This window comes from Mercenaria mercenaria, chromosome 13 (genome assembly GCF_021730395.1).
Source record: "Mercenaria mercenaria strain notata chromosome 13, MADL_Memer_1, whole genome shotgun sequence".
Taxonomy (NCBI): domain Eukaryota; kingdom Metazoa; phylum Mollusca; class Bivalvia; order Venerida; family Veneridae; genus Mercenaria; species Mercenaria mercenaria.
Window position 1 is genome coordinate 33,340,063 of NC_069373.1, and position 15,470 is coordinate 33,355,532.

Consider the following 15,470-nt stretch of genomic DNA (forward strand, 5'->3'; position numbering starts at 1 on the left):
AGTACTGGCTAAATGTTGAGCAATGGTTGGAGAAGGCACAGTACAAATCTCCTTTGTGTAGGGATTCGAGGGACCTCCAGTGAGAATAATAGTACTGTAACACGTAAAGTCAGAGTGTTACGGGAAATTATTAGTTAGATAAACGTTAAACATTTATCAATTTACATAAGTTTTACAGACTTCTTGAAAACTAGCAATAGAAAGAAGTTTCTGTAGAGGTCACCGATACATGGGTCGGAAATACGTAGCTCGGAAGTACTCCCCCAAAATGTCCATGGGTAAAGACTAAAGTTTCTTTATTTGTAAAGACAACTCGTTGATAACAAAAACATGGGGGCTCCTTGTCGGGTCAATAAGTATATTATACGCATTCGCTTCATAATCCGCATACTTAAACTTTCGACTTTATAATTATCATTATGTGATGTGACCGCTGTACTAATATATTAGTAAATATAGCCAAGAAACAATCTATATTATACTTACTACTTAAATATGTCCAAAATGTTATGGTAACCATAGTTATATGAGCGATTCAACGATGTAGTGTTAAAATATCATATTTTAAAACTACATCTCAATCAGACTCTGATCGCCTTGATTGTGAGGGCCTTCTGCTTGACTATGAAAACCCTGCTCGTAGCCGAAAGCTGAAACTGTTTCTGTAAATGTTATCACGGTCATTACAAAATCAAGACCAAGACCCTAGGTGCCCTTATGTGCCTACGAAGAAGAAAAGACACCAATAATCAAAATGATGATAATAATAATAAAGTTTGTTTAATATACTAAGATATTAATTTTCACAGCTTGCAGTACTTTCAAACTTTTTTTTATTTAAGGGTTCTTTCTTATAAGATATAGTGTGTATCGACCAACAATTTGGATGGAATGGCCCCATCCCGTTGAGACGGGTTTGATATATGCATTTTAGCGGAATTATGTATTCGTTTGATACTTACATTATATAAATTGCGCTATTGTTTTGTAAATTCAAGGCGGGACATATTATAGGAACACCTTCATTTGGCGTGATAGACCAAGATACTGGTGATTCTCACACACTCTCGATTGATTGTGGAACTTACACGGGCTATTTCCTGATGAACCCCTCAACAGGGGAAGTTTCATTCCAGTCCAACTACGATACAGGTAAATGTAAAACCCATGTCTAGTTAGAATAACGCCATGTTTTGTACCCCACTTCTGTGTACTCTTATACATGATTAAATAATTGTACTTTGTTGCCGACTTTTCCAAAGTTCAGTTGAAATTTGGATACCAGACGTATAAGGCCTTGGTTAAATATATAAGGCCATAACGCCGCTTAATAGAAAAAGTAGATAACCATTTCTCCAATGATCTTATTCAATAACATTCCTTTCCAGATACATATTCATTGATTTTAGTGCAGCAGAAAGCTAACCACTTCTGTTTCCTTCATTCCATTTAATAAAAAAACTGGCCCCGTGTTCACAAAACATTTTTCGATCTCGGCTGAGTTTGAGTTTGATATTTTATTATCAATTTTACTAAAACTTCAAGGTTAAATTCCATCTGAGACAGACCATCAATACTGAATTGCCACTTGAAAATAATTTTGAGTCTAAAATTAAGTTTTAAGCATATTATTTTGATATAAATGACATATAAAGTTTCATTATCAAACTCAGCTGAGACTGAAAACGTTTTGTGAACACGGGGCCCGGTGTCGTTTGTAAAAAGGTTTTTAAAAAAATACCCTACATTTGTCCTATATTTCGCATGATGGTAGGGCAGAAAATTGTAAAGACCGACTTATTTAAAGGAAGTGCGTTATATCTTCGTGCAAGGTGAATATTCTCGGAGCGATTGTGTATATTGTAATTCAGCTTTCATCTCTGTCTCGTGTGGATACAATCACACAATTCAGGAGAACTGGTTACTAAGTATGTCTACTGAATACCGTTATATAACTTAATACCGTAGCCTGTTGAAATACACTAAATAATATTACTTATTAAAGAGAAAAGTAGGAGCATTGAATATACTAACTGTTACGTTTGCTTACACAATGGAATTTCAACAAAAATAGCCTTCGCATATATTTCTATGGGCATCCAAAGTGAAAAATGTTCCTTAACCTGGCCGCCACTACGCGACTAGATAAAATGAACTCCGCACTGGCTCCTTTAGTACTGTTAGGCATAAAAACATTATTCAGGTATTCGGGACCAAATGATTGACATTGTCGCATTGTGGTTACTATATGCACAAGTTAAGGATGGTCCAAAGTGCCAAATTAGTCCGAGTTGGGTACTGCGACGAGGCTCTGTGGGAGCTGGTTCCATAGGACAATGGTGGTAGGGAAAAATGACTCTTGCTGATGTCCTGTAGTAAGGTGTCTTGTATCTCATCGAGTGGCCTCTCGTCGACACTCCCTGTGGTTGAACACTTCACTGCTTTTGCCTCTTTCCTTCGCTACTAGAGACTCACCTAGCCAAGAGTTTTGAGCATTGCGGTGACGCTGCTTTTACGTGAGCAATTCCCAAGAACGAATCTGGCAACTCTGCGTTGCACCGCTTCAATTTTGGTGATGTTGGCCTTTGAGTGTGGGTCCCATACAGTGGAAGCATATTCAACATATTCAACTTGGGTCGAATGAAGGTCTTGTAGCAGGCCTATTTGTGGACTTGGGATAAGATGAGATGTTGCGACTGAGGAAGGCTGTTGTGTTGTTGGCCTTTTTGGTTATCATGTTGATGAACGCATTCCAGGATAGTGTGTTGCTTAGAATGGCCCTTTGATATTTTGACTGTTTGGTATGTTGTAGCTGTTTGCCATTGATGTTTTAGTCAGCATTGATGTTCTACACCTTGTTTGAGATTCGGAGTACCTAACACTTGTCAGGGTTGAATTCCATTAGCCATTCCTTTTCCCATTCCTGTAGTATGTTGAGGTCATCTTTTAGGACCTGTGCATCCTCAGTGGTCTTGATGATCCGATACATTAGGGAGTTATCTTCGAAAGGTCTAGTAGTAGACTGGACACACTGGGGGATGTTATTGATATAAACCAAGAACAGGTGGGGGACCAAGAACTGTACCCTTGGGGACACCTGATGTTACTCATTTAAAGAAGACACATCTGATCTGATAAAAAAAAGAAATGTGCTCGCTGATTGAGTTTGTTTGTTTGATGAAATCATGCATCATATGCAACTGTCGTGATCAGAAAAAATGCAAACTTTTGAATACTGCAGATTTCTGAGGATAAAATCTAAAATACATGTATATCAGGAGGTAAGATATCAAATTTAGCTTTGATATATGTGCCTGGTTGTACAGTCCGTTAATGACCAGTATGTTAGTTCCAATACTCGATTTTAATTTCTGTTAGAGAGCGAGGGATCAGACCAGGGTCAGTGTTGTGCGTTTGGAAGGATGTCTAATTGATATTCATGTGGGTAAATTTGTGCCTGTTTGAACAGTCTGTAACAAAAATAAATCCATGGTCAATGATCAGCATTAAATTAGTTAAGTTTTCAATGTTGAAATCAAAGACCTGGTTCAGTTTCCAATGGAAGTCAAAACTGAAAGTTACATGTGCATTAAACTCCACCCGTCGTTTATATGACTGAAAAATTGTTGAAAAAGACGTTAAACCTGAACACACACACATTAAACTCCACAGAAACAAGGAGACTTACACAATGAGTGTGTGTGTGTTCGGGTTTAACGTCTTTTTCAACAATTTTTCAGTCAGTGATGTAATGAGCTATATTTTGTATTTACAGGTGCTGGATTGCCATCAACTGTCACGTGCAATGTAACGGTTGAAGACAGTGGCGGACTAATCGATACAGCGACGCTTTATATTTATATAAGTGAGTAGCGGGAAAACACATTCAGTGCTGTTCAAGTATTAGAAAACGTGATTTCAAAGAGTAAAATAACTGCGTCATCCTGGGTTAGCAAAACGCTTTCTCAAGACCTTAGATTATTAATACTATTTCCATTGGCATATTATGTATACATTTTGGTACGATATGTTCACATAGTAATTGTTTACCTCATTCAGCACATTTCTTTGAAACAGTGCACATATTATATTATAACTAGGATTATTGTTATAGTTGACTATATACAGTCTTGTACATGTATTCCAGAAGAAAAGAAAACACATTATTTTCGTTCTGAAAACGGCAGAACTTTCTAAAATTACCGTTAAATTTACTGATACTGTTAATATACAACCGTTTTCTTGTTTTACTAGGTGATACTAACGACAACACGCCGGTTTTCTCCCCTGCTTCGTACTCATTCTTTATCAGTTACTATTCCTCCGTCGGTACTGTCGTCGGCATAGTCACAGCAACCGATGGAGACACGGGAACCTTTGGGACAATATCATATACATTAGATCAAGCATCTCTACTGGATGAATACTTTGCTGTAGACACCAACGGACAAATTACGGTTCTGAAGTCACCAAGTCCCCTTGGATATTCCACAACAGTCACAATAAACGTCACAGCCACAGATGGTGGTGGGTTGTCCGATATAGCATCTGTTACTATTGGAATATCAGGTAAACTATTGAAGTTATGGAAATGTCAAGAAATTTCTTGAACATGTTGGAATATCAGAAAAAGTCTTGTAACTACTGGATTATTACGTTATTTTTGTAACTACATTGTTTGATTTTTAATCCCAAGTGAATTCCTTTTACCATTGGAATATCAGGAAAATTATTGTTGGTTGGTTGTTTTGGGTTTAACGCCGTTTTTCAACAGTATTTCAGTCAGTTAACCTAACCAATATTCCTGGATTCTTTACCAGTACAAACCTGTTCTCCGCAAGTAACTGACAACTTCCCCTGCCCACATGAATTAGAGGTCATGGAGAACATACACCTCGCCTAGGGCTCGAACTCGCGACCCCGCGATCTGTCGGTCTGCGCTCTCCCTATTGAGATAAACGGGCGGGCGGAACATTATTGTTAAACTGACGTCTTGGATAAAAGTTGGTATGAAAGTTGAAATTCGCTGTAGATAACAGATTACCCTCCTGGAAAAGTGTTGTTAGTACTGGGCTGTAAGGTAACATGTTACTACTGGAATATCAGAGGAAGTCTTCAAACATATTTGCCATCAGGTAAAATTCTCTCTCCGCTTTAATAAAAGTAAAAAAAAACTTGCATCTATTTGAATATCATGTAACTTATTTTGACTCTTGCAATATCAGGTACATTTGTTTAAAGACTGGAATATCAGGTGCATTACTGTAAATATCAAAATATCAGGTAATTCAAGTTTCCTTTTAAATTGCTGCCTGTTTTAAGATACCACGACAACGTCAACCACAACAACGACAGATCGATACAAGACATTTATCGAGGACGGCAGGAATGTGGCTTGGCTGGTCGCGTGCTGTATAATACTGGTAGTTATAATAGGCGTTCTCGTTTGGCTTATCAGCACGTGCAATGGAGACAGAGGTTGTACAGCATTTAGAAGACAACTGTGAGTAAATATGATCTATGTACACAGCTACAGTTATATTTTCACATTAACTGTAACATTTGTAATACGAAAATATACAAAGGGGTGTTAAAATACGTAAAATGGCGCTATTTTATATATAAATCTACTTAAAAATGGAAAGTCGGCATTGGTTCTGTTTTTAGGTAGGTCTACATATTTGGATCAGCTTTTTTAAGGAAGAATCTGATTAAATTCGCAATATTTTTTTTCATTAATTTCACACTATACTTAGAAAATGTGCCAAATGAAAAAGATAGGGTCGTGTGCTTAATGGTTTTGTTAGACTGAATTTGAGCAGTTCCAATAAATTGGTGCCAATGTAAATAGAAATTTTCCTATGATTTTTACGAAATTGTTTACAGTTGTTAGCTAAGATATGTCCAATTTTATGTCTTAATAAATCGTATAGAGCCATTGTGTTGATTTATGAAATATTTGCCTATGATTTGAGAAATCCACAAATTTCGAGCGGATTTCAGGACAAAATTTTGAATAATTTCACGTGTCAACTTTTGTGTCATTATTTTTTTACCTAGCGTTGCAGATTTTACTATTTACACATTCTTAGTACTAGGTCTATTCTTGTTTGCATACGACAAGTCAATTCTATGATATATGTTCTCCAGATAAATGCCTAAATGCCGTAACTTTCGGTAGAATTTTGCTAAATCGTTTTACAAAGTGTAACTGAGATATTTTGAGTAAAATCTGACTTTATGATATTTCTCTTTTAATATCGTCCATATCGGAGTAAAATCGTTATCAGAGTTATTTCTTTTCGGATTTGTTTCATAATTCTAAAGCTGCAAGAAGAAGAAAAAGGTATGGCAGCCTCGTCAAAGAAGACAACTGACACCTCCAACACCGCCGATTCGCCCTCCTAGACCGAATTCATATCTTGTCTCTGGTATGTTTTATAACATTATGCATTTATTAATTGCGAATCTTGCTACTTGTCTTGTCTACAAAAAAACACGTCAACACGTCTTCTATAAAGAAACGAAAGACCGGTGGTGACTTCGAACTTCATACTTCACAGTTCAAATTTCACACTTCACACTTCATATATATAATTCTTAATACACATACAAATAATAGGAAAGTCTGAAGTGTGAAGTTTGAAGTGTGAAGTGTGAAGTCTGAAGTGTTTAGTCTGAAGTTTGAAGTGTGTAGTCTGAAGTTTGAAGTCTGAAGTTTGAAGTGTGAAGTCTTTTTCGGGCGTTTTTTTTTCTATTTTTAAAACAACCTGGAATTACCGAGATTGGGCATAATGAAGTAGAATAATGATTATGGCTGAGTTACTTCTGACACCAGGGGCGTAATTTGAATGAATATCGTAGAGTATAATATACTGTACGAGAAGAAGATATTAATAAGGTTTTCCTTTATAAGTCCGTTTAAAAGTACTGCCCTCGGATGGGATAATTTTGAATCCATTGGCATAATTTGAATACCTTTAATACTAGAAGACCGCTAGGTAATGCCACACACCGTATATCTAATTTCTATGCCTTTCTATTTTACACATGAAGATTTTTAAACATATTTTTCCTGTCGTTTACTATGGCAACCACATTTCTGCATTGAATGAAATTGTTTTAGCATATATATATATACATGTCACCCATGTATCATTCCCGTGAGATTGTTTAAAAAATTATCCCAACAGTTTTTCTCAAGAAGATTTTGAACGGACGGACGACAGACAGTGAATTCCCCTTATTTTTCGAATATCAGCAAGTGATATAATCTAAACTCGAAAAGTCGTTTATTTTCCTAGAACATTGAAAATGTACACAATCAATAATACTTAAAACTCAAATAAGAAATGACATAAAGTTCATTTTTGTAAACATCATGTTTGTAAATATTAAATATTGCGTTTTGTAAGCTAAATTCAGGGTTCCATATTTTAGTGTGTCTTGTATAAGGAAAACGTGAGCTCAAGCTAAAACAAAACATAATCAAAAAGTAGAAAGGTCATTTTGTAAGTAGAGAAATTTTGGTTTGGAAACGTGTAAACACGTATGACCTAGTAATCGAACTGTACACATCTATGCCAATACACAATAAGCAGATGATGTCAAGTCACGTGATGTTTAATCTACGAAGTGCGAAGCGTGCAGTGAAGTGTGAAGTGTGAAGTCTGAAGAATGAAGTTTGAAGTATGAAGTGTGAAGTCTGAAGTTTGAAGTGTGAAGTATGAAGTGTGAAGTATGAAGTGTGAAGTCTGAAGTGCGAAGTTTGAAGTGTGAAGTCACTACCGGTCTTTCGTAAGAAACCCATATTGTAAGTTATGCATAGGCGTGTATTTTACGGTACAAGGTACAGGATGCCTTCGACTAAAAATCTGTATTAAATACCGAAATGACCACCAGAACGGTAATTGATATTGAAACGGTATAGGTTATATGAATGATTTTGAAACAACACAACTAAAATAATATGTAAATGCGTTGCCTTTAAAATAGTGTCTTTAGAAGGGCGGCGGTTGTTAACGTTCATTGTACTATGCTTCTCCAGTGCTGACCTTGTGAATTGTTACTTGTATCTGTGATCGAATGTTGACTCTACTGACTGACGGCTTTATCAACTTACGGATCCCGTATATTATCTGTACTTTTATACAGTACTGTCTCTTGTATAGATTTATATATACTGTTATTAAAGGCAAAGAAAATCTCCTATATAAGTGACCCCCCCTAAAAGCCAGACACTTTAATCCCCAATAAACAGGATCCTGTCTGGTCCAGTCTGATAAGGGTCCATAAAACCCCTGTAGACTTGACATGTAGTCCATGTCAGAGGATCATAAATTTTATTGATATGTAAAGATAATTGGTTACTTCCAGTGCTATACATTTCACTGATTGAAATGCAGCTTTTTTCAGATTATACACAAAATTATTTTAATTGATAATATACTATTTTTTATTGCTCATTCTTGTTGAGTAATGTCCTGGCCAATAAAATTATTATTCTTACATCAAGACAGTTCTCACCATTTTAGAAAACTCTCACCTTTATTTAATGAAAAATGAAATAATTATTTAAATATCAAGAAGAGAACTTACAAGAATTTTTTTCCAATTATTAATTAACTATGATCTTTTTATCTAAGAAACAAAATAAAACACAGAAAAATTGAATATTGCTGGATTGTATTAGAAATTAAAGAAGCGCTCAATTGCATTTTCAATAAATAAAAATAAAAAATATGGACCTTCATGATAAAATCCAGCAATAAACAGATATCATTGTTCAAAATACACATGATTTATTTATAGATGAATTATTCATTATTTTTTAAAAGGTGCCTGAATGCATTTTCCTCTTCTTTTTTTTTTTTTATAAAAATCAAGCAATAATGAGATATAATTGTTTATAAAGCTTGATTAATTGAAAAATAAATATGCTGTTGTATTTTATCACTTTGTTTGTTTAGTCCCAATTTAATCAGGCTTTCTAAACTCGTTGTAAAAGTGAGAACTGGTTTGCTATAAAGGTGAAAAATATCACATGCAATCTATGTACTGTACAGCAGCTGTACAGTAGCTTAATATGATAAACAGAAGCAAGTCTATCAATCGTCCAGTCTTGTATATTGGCTCTTACTGCCAATATGCAGACCATAAGCCACAGACCTTGCATACCAGAATCAGTGTCTTTAATTGCTTATGGATTCCGTGACTTACGGAAAATGTAACCTTGCGGATCGAACGTAAATTTCAACCATATGTCCGTTGTCACGGATAGAAAGCCGCAAACTGAATAATAAAGCTGTGTTTATAAACTTTACAGCATTAATTTCAGTAAGTTGTAAACATTCTTATCGAGTCCATCCAATTAACAAGACTTACGAATTTTCTCGACCAATGAATATGTTCCGTAAGTCTTAAGGCTCTGATATTCCAGTTTCGTACAAGCCAGTTTAAACAAGGGAACTGTTTTAGTTGTTTAAAATACTTGTGGCACTTACAGAAGACTTTGGGTAAATCAATTGTTTGATGTGACTTACGGAAACAAGATCCGTGTTTCTTCTGCACTTCCAGTTTTAAATTTTTTATGTAGATTGCATGACAGCGTCTCATGTGATTTAAGTGAGACAATAAACTCGTTTGTCTATAGGTTTCGCGATAGTGGAAACACTTCCCCATAGGTTATATTTCCTAGCGCTGTTTATATTAGTATTCTCAAGAGGTTTCAGAGGTATAAATGAAACAGAAATCAATTTTAAATCGGTGTTTTTGCTTGCTGTAATCAGAAATAGTTTATTTTTAACTTAACTGTATGTGTGACAGAATGGTATCTGTCAATGTACATTTGATAACAGTATTTCTTTGTTTTCAGTTATTGTGAGAGATTTCCTATGTTTCATTTAGGTTCTTACATTTTGAACTATTTTCTTGTTGATACAAGTATCAACATATATATTTATATCATCTGCAAAATAAAATGGTGAATTTTATTCAAGTTTCATTTCTTGTGTGGCAAATTACATTTATGTCGATAAAAAGCCACTGACATTAGATGACAATTGTTTCCACTGGATTTTTAAGCTTCATTATATTGTGAAATCATTGATATTCGCGGGGGACTAATTTTCGTGGATTTCGTGGTTGAGTCAATCCACGAAATTTAATTCCAACGAACAAGTAAAATTCCCATTCATTTTATGTTCAAAAGTTGAAATCCACGAATTCATATCCCCACGAAATTGCCGTTTTGACCAAGACCACGAAATTCCTGCCCACGAAATTTAATGATTTCACAGTATTCAGTAAAGCCAGTCCAAGTGAGCAAAATTAAATTTTATATCAACCAAATTCTTAATTTTATGTCAAAACTTATATGATATTTGCAAAATCTATTTCTATCTGTAATTATTGTGTTTGACAACTTTGACTTGCTCAAAAATGTACATTAACGTTAATTACAGAAAAAGTTCTCAATCAGGCGTAAGTTTAGAAAATAATCAGTACGTTATTATAAGATTAAAACGAAACACCGAGTTTGATACCTCGGTAACCTTAATGATTCTCCATAACTAAATGAGATTTTATACAGTAGCTTAAATGAAATGAAGGACTTTATATAAAAACTTTTTTTCAGTGCGAAAGCCACCGCCACCAAAAGGTAAAATTTATTATTTATTTACTTATTTGCTAACTTATTGTCTATTGTTTTGGAATACTCTTCCTGTCATTTTTGGTGAAAAATAAAAAATCTCCATATCTCCATTTATACATTTCGATATGAATTTGAGATATAGCTAAAGAAGGGTTATACAAAGGACTTCGGACACTTTCTATATGAATTTGCCTACTCCAAGATTGAAAAATAAAGTACTAAGAAATAAGTATTTAATTACATATGCCATCAAAATATATATTCGAGATTATTTCTTAAAGTCAAATTTTCAGTATTTGTTTCATAGAACAGTGATTTTTGTTCTAAATAGAATTACGTACCTGTTATATAGATATAAAAAGTGTTTGCTTTATACAAAATTGTTCCACCCGTGCATCAAAACCGATTTTGGCCAGCATATGTAGATCTTAATTAACACATTTTCTGTGACTATTGTATGATGCAAGGGTGGAACAGTACTTTTAAACAAAAAAATTTACTACAGGGTGTTCCAAATGTAAGTAACATACTTTATATATACACTTTTAATAAATTGATAGTCACATATTTTTTACATCTTGTTGTAATCTCAAATACTATACAAATTTTTAAAAGGTACACTAGCATGTTATACATGTAAATAGTGAAAGAAGCTATTACTGTGAATTATTATTATTTCGTTGGGTTAATTTTCATTGGCTTATCCTGGTTGTTTGTTGTAGTAGATTGACAAATATGGCTTAACATACTGCAACACACAGGTAATCTTTTGCATGACCCGCCACCGCCCCGCCCCTCTCCATCGGACGCGCACGCACAGCGATGAGGATGTAATTTGTTTTCCATTTTTTTATAATTTGTATTTTTATATATTTTTATTTCCTTATTTTCATCTTTTCTGTGCGTTTATATTTTTTTTTAGCACATACTAAATGTCACACGCATTATCAATTCATGTTCTTCCTTTTGTGAAAAACTGAAATTGAAGACTGTTGTTTGCGGCGATAGGCCTAAACATACAAAAAAGAGGCAATATGTGCTCAGCAGTTAATTCGATCCTGACTATAGTCTATTCAACAGAACTAACGCTTGGCATTGATATGCCTGTGATGCATAGGTCAAGAACAGTGCTTATGGCTAGGTCCATATCGGTGACGTTTTCACATTCAGTGTGATGCCACGAAAGTAATGTGTCAAGTCGCTTTCCATGAAAGATGGCATATATAATAACGGCTAGACGAAACGAACTAAAAGGTCCAGCCGATTCAGGTGGATTTTTTTGCAGCCACCTGGATACATTTTTATTACATGTTTAAGCCAAATGAGCCGTGCCATGAGAAACCAAACATAGTGGCTTGCGACCACATGTTCCGACTAGCCTGCGCATTGGCCAGTCTTGTAGAGATCCATGCTGTTCGCTTTCAAAGCCTATCGAATTAGACCCAACGTTAGGCGACAACATGGATCCACTAGTTCTGCGCAGATAGCGAAGGCTGGGCTGGATCAATGCTGGTCGAATTGCACTATGTTGGTTTTCTCATGCACGACTCATTTGCCTTAAACATATAATAAAATGTATCAGGTTGCTGCATAAAATCCACTGAAACTCGTTGGACCTTTAGTTCGTTTTCAGTTATGCCGTATTTATATATGCCATTGTTGGTTTTTCCATGGACGCGGCTCAAATGTTATCTGTGCACTGGACTTATCCCAAACAAGAACTACCTACGGTCTTGATAAGATGACTGCTTTTCTTAGTAATTAATGTTATTGTCACACGGATCTTTACCTTCACTTGTAACAGAACTATACAGACATGTACATGTACTTATATAACTACCTGACACCACTGTAATAAAACTGAACCGGTCAACTTATACATGTTACTATTCACACAGTAATCCATCAATAAACTTTACATACGAACATGATAATAATATCAAGTACAGTTGTTTGCAAAATAAATTTTCATATTTTTAATTTTATTAAAGGATTTTAATCTTAAAATGTTATTTTTCCTTAATAAATATGATTTTGTCACTTTATTCGACTGAATTCATATATTTAAAATTCGTAAAAGTTGATGACATTACATTTTTACGGAAATAAACATTTTATTTTTTCAAGAAAATATACCTGGCCTAGATAAAATAAGAAAAACATCTTGATAGGAACAATACACACCAGTTTCTGCTGAAATAAGTTACCCAACACATTGGTTTATCATTGACTCGAAACGATTTGGGTATTGTTTAAATACTTAATGGGAATTTTGCCTTCAAAATGTAGGCTAGAAGCATATGATAGTGTCCGAAGTCCTTGATGTTTTGATACACAATGTTACTTAAAATTAATGATATCGATAATAATATAAAAAAAAATCAAAAAAATATCTGTAAGTATCATTCTTACGTATTGGTTTCGACTTTTAACATCGTAGTTTCGACTGTCATCATCGTAGTTACGACTTTCGACTTTATTAATCGTAGTAAAGTTTAAAGCACGATGGTAAAACTCAAAAGTCGAAACTACGATGACGAAAGCCGAAAGCATAATGATGAAAACACGAAACCACGATGGTGACAACGCGAAATGATATCGCAATTTCATAACCTTGGTTTCGTGACTTCGACTTTCACCATCGTACTTTCGAGTTTTCACCATCGTGATTTCGGCTTTCAGCATCCTTTTTTTCTCACTTTCATCATCATCGTAGACGAGATATTGGGTTCAGAAATTAAAAAATATATCGATGGTATAAACGGAAAACCGTAGTTTACTGTGTTTGCTATAGTCAGTTTTTACACCGAGACTTCTCACACTATATATTTCATAATTTTATATATGTTTCTGTGTAGATTGCATATGACACGTATGTATATTATAACATCTACAAATATATATTTTAGCTGAACAAGCCTGGCGATCAGCAGCAGTTTGAGGAACCACTCCATTAGGCACCAAACGCACCACACGATTACCATTTCTTGTTTGCAAATTATTCGTGAAATAGATGCCTACACGTATATTAAATTGATTACATAAAATGCTTATCATCTGTTGTCCTTTATGAAATAGTAAACATTTGGATCACAAATTTGTAATAGGAAAATAAAAGAAGGAAAAATAGACAAAACTCAATCAGTTATTGTGAGATCGTCATGTGGGGTAGTGCTTCCAATTTTCAGTTTAGAGAAGAAATAACCTGGATGTTTTATATCAAAAGACATATTTCAAGAAATGTGATTGGTAATATTATCTATTCCATCGGTTCACATCCATTATTGAAACAATAAAGATATACAGAAATACATTTGTTTTTAGTTTTGCGTTTTAGAAATAGTTTGAAAATGTAACAAATAATTTCATAAATAAGTTAATACGGATATCGACATATTTGAATGTTCTTCTTTCGCAATTTTATTTTCCCCCTTTTTTTATTGTTTTTTTTTTCTTGTTTGAGCATGTCTACGACTTACATATACTAGTGTACACATAGTAAAATATACATTTCCGCTGGCAACAACTATGATACTCTGTATAATGTTTGCAAAACCAAGAAATATATTTTGTACTTCACCTAAATACGTAATTTTTTGTGCCATTATTTTACACAACAATCTGATGTCATTGATCAAAGATATTTTCATGTAGAGAGTGATAGTTGTAGCAATGAAACTCATTTTTAATACAAGTGCACGTCATGAGTCTGGCATTTAATGCATGTAAATAAATCTATAGCTAACTCATTGCATAGCCAGTAACAAGAAAGTATTAGGAATCGTAATGTTTACTAATGCATTTTTAGATTATCTTTGATACGTATTCAACTTCCATTTTGTTGTATAAAAATGTTAAATAGACATTTGTTTATGTAACCTATATCCATTTCTTTAGATTCCATTTTATCTTTATTACACAATATATGTAGTAAACATCTTAAATGTCTCCGTGTACTTTTATTTCATTACTGTCACAAGCTTTTCATGGAATAGATCACAAACACTTGTTGGTCAGCACATCTCAACCTCCCAGTCCGCCCCTGCTAACCTTCAGCCAATATATTGTTGAAATGGTAACAGAAGTTGTTGTATGACCGAGAAATGTGCTCAGTGCTCCTTTTAATAACCAAAATATATTGACTGAAGGTTGGCAGGGGCGGATTGGGAGTGGGAAGGGTGCTGAACCCCAAGTGTCTGTGGAACTGATGCCCAAGTAAAGTGTCATATTCCCTTTTTACCCTGAACGGCGTGATTATTTTTGTGTGCATACTACTCTATGGCAAAAATAGTCCGTTTACCATAGCACTCAGTAAAAAGTATTTAAATTTTGTTTCATCTAAATGTCTGTTATGGTTTTTTGGTGGCTGCTAGCTGCCACCAGTGTCAAAAAGAATACTCCGTTTGAAAAATCTTGTCAGTTCTTAAGACCATCCTAACAACACAATCAAAAATAGTTCCAAGCTTTCTAGGTAAACAATTATCTACACAACGTGCATAATTTGAAAAGCTACAGTATATGCCTTAATACCATTTTTAATGTAAATTCGGCGACTAAAATCAATACAAACTGAGGTAATTGTTTTAATTAAAACAACAACGTGTATGAATACAAATATGCAAATTTATGGTCACGTGAATAAACGATGACCTCATGTCACCTGAACTGGAGCGATGTAGTACTGCCCCAGAGGTCACGTAGCTTATAACGTTGAAAAAGGTAGCTTATGTATATAGAAACCTAGCCTGGGAATCCAGACTGACAGTTCAAAAATGTTTCCTAACCGCAGTGTCACATGTATAACTTCCGAAATTTA

General features: G+C 34.5%; 1 protein-coding gene across 1 annotated transcript in view; it reads left to right on the forward strand.

The window, feature by feature from the left end:
- Positions 1-14,408, forward strand: part of LOC123530442 (cadherin-23-like) — a 45,913-nt gene extending 31,505 nt beyond the window's left edge. The window contains exons 11-17 of the mRNA XM_053520814.1: positions 999-1,152; positions 3,776-3,865; positions 4,255-4,569; positions 5,323-5,503; positions 6,328-6,431; positions 10,637-10,660; positions 13,564-14,408. Of these exons, the coding sequence (XP_053376789.1) occupies positions 999-1,152; positions 3,776-3,865; positions 4,255-4,569; positions 5,323-5,503; positions 6,328-6,431; positions 10,637-10,660; positions 13,564-13,595 (900 nt within the window). The 3' untranslated portion in view covers positions 13,596-14,408. The remainder of the gene's footprint in view (positions 1-998; positions 1,153-3,775; positions 3,866-4,254; positions 4,570-5,322; positions 5,504-6,327; positions 6,432-10,636; positions 10,661-13,563) is intronic.
- The last annotated feature ends 1,062 nt before the right edge of the window (positions 14,409-15,470 follow it).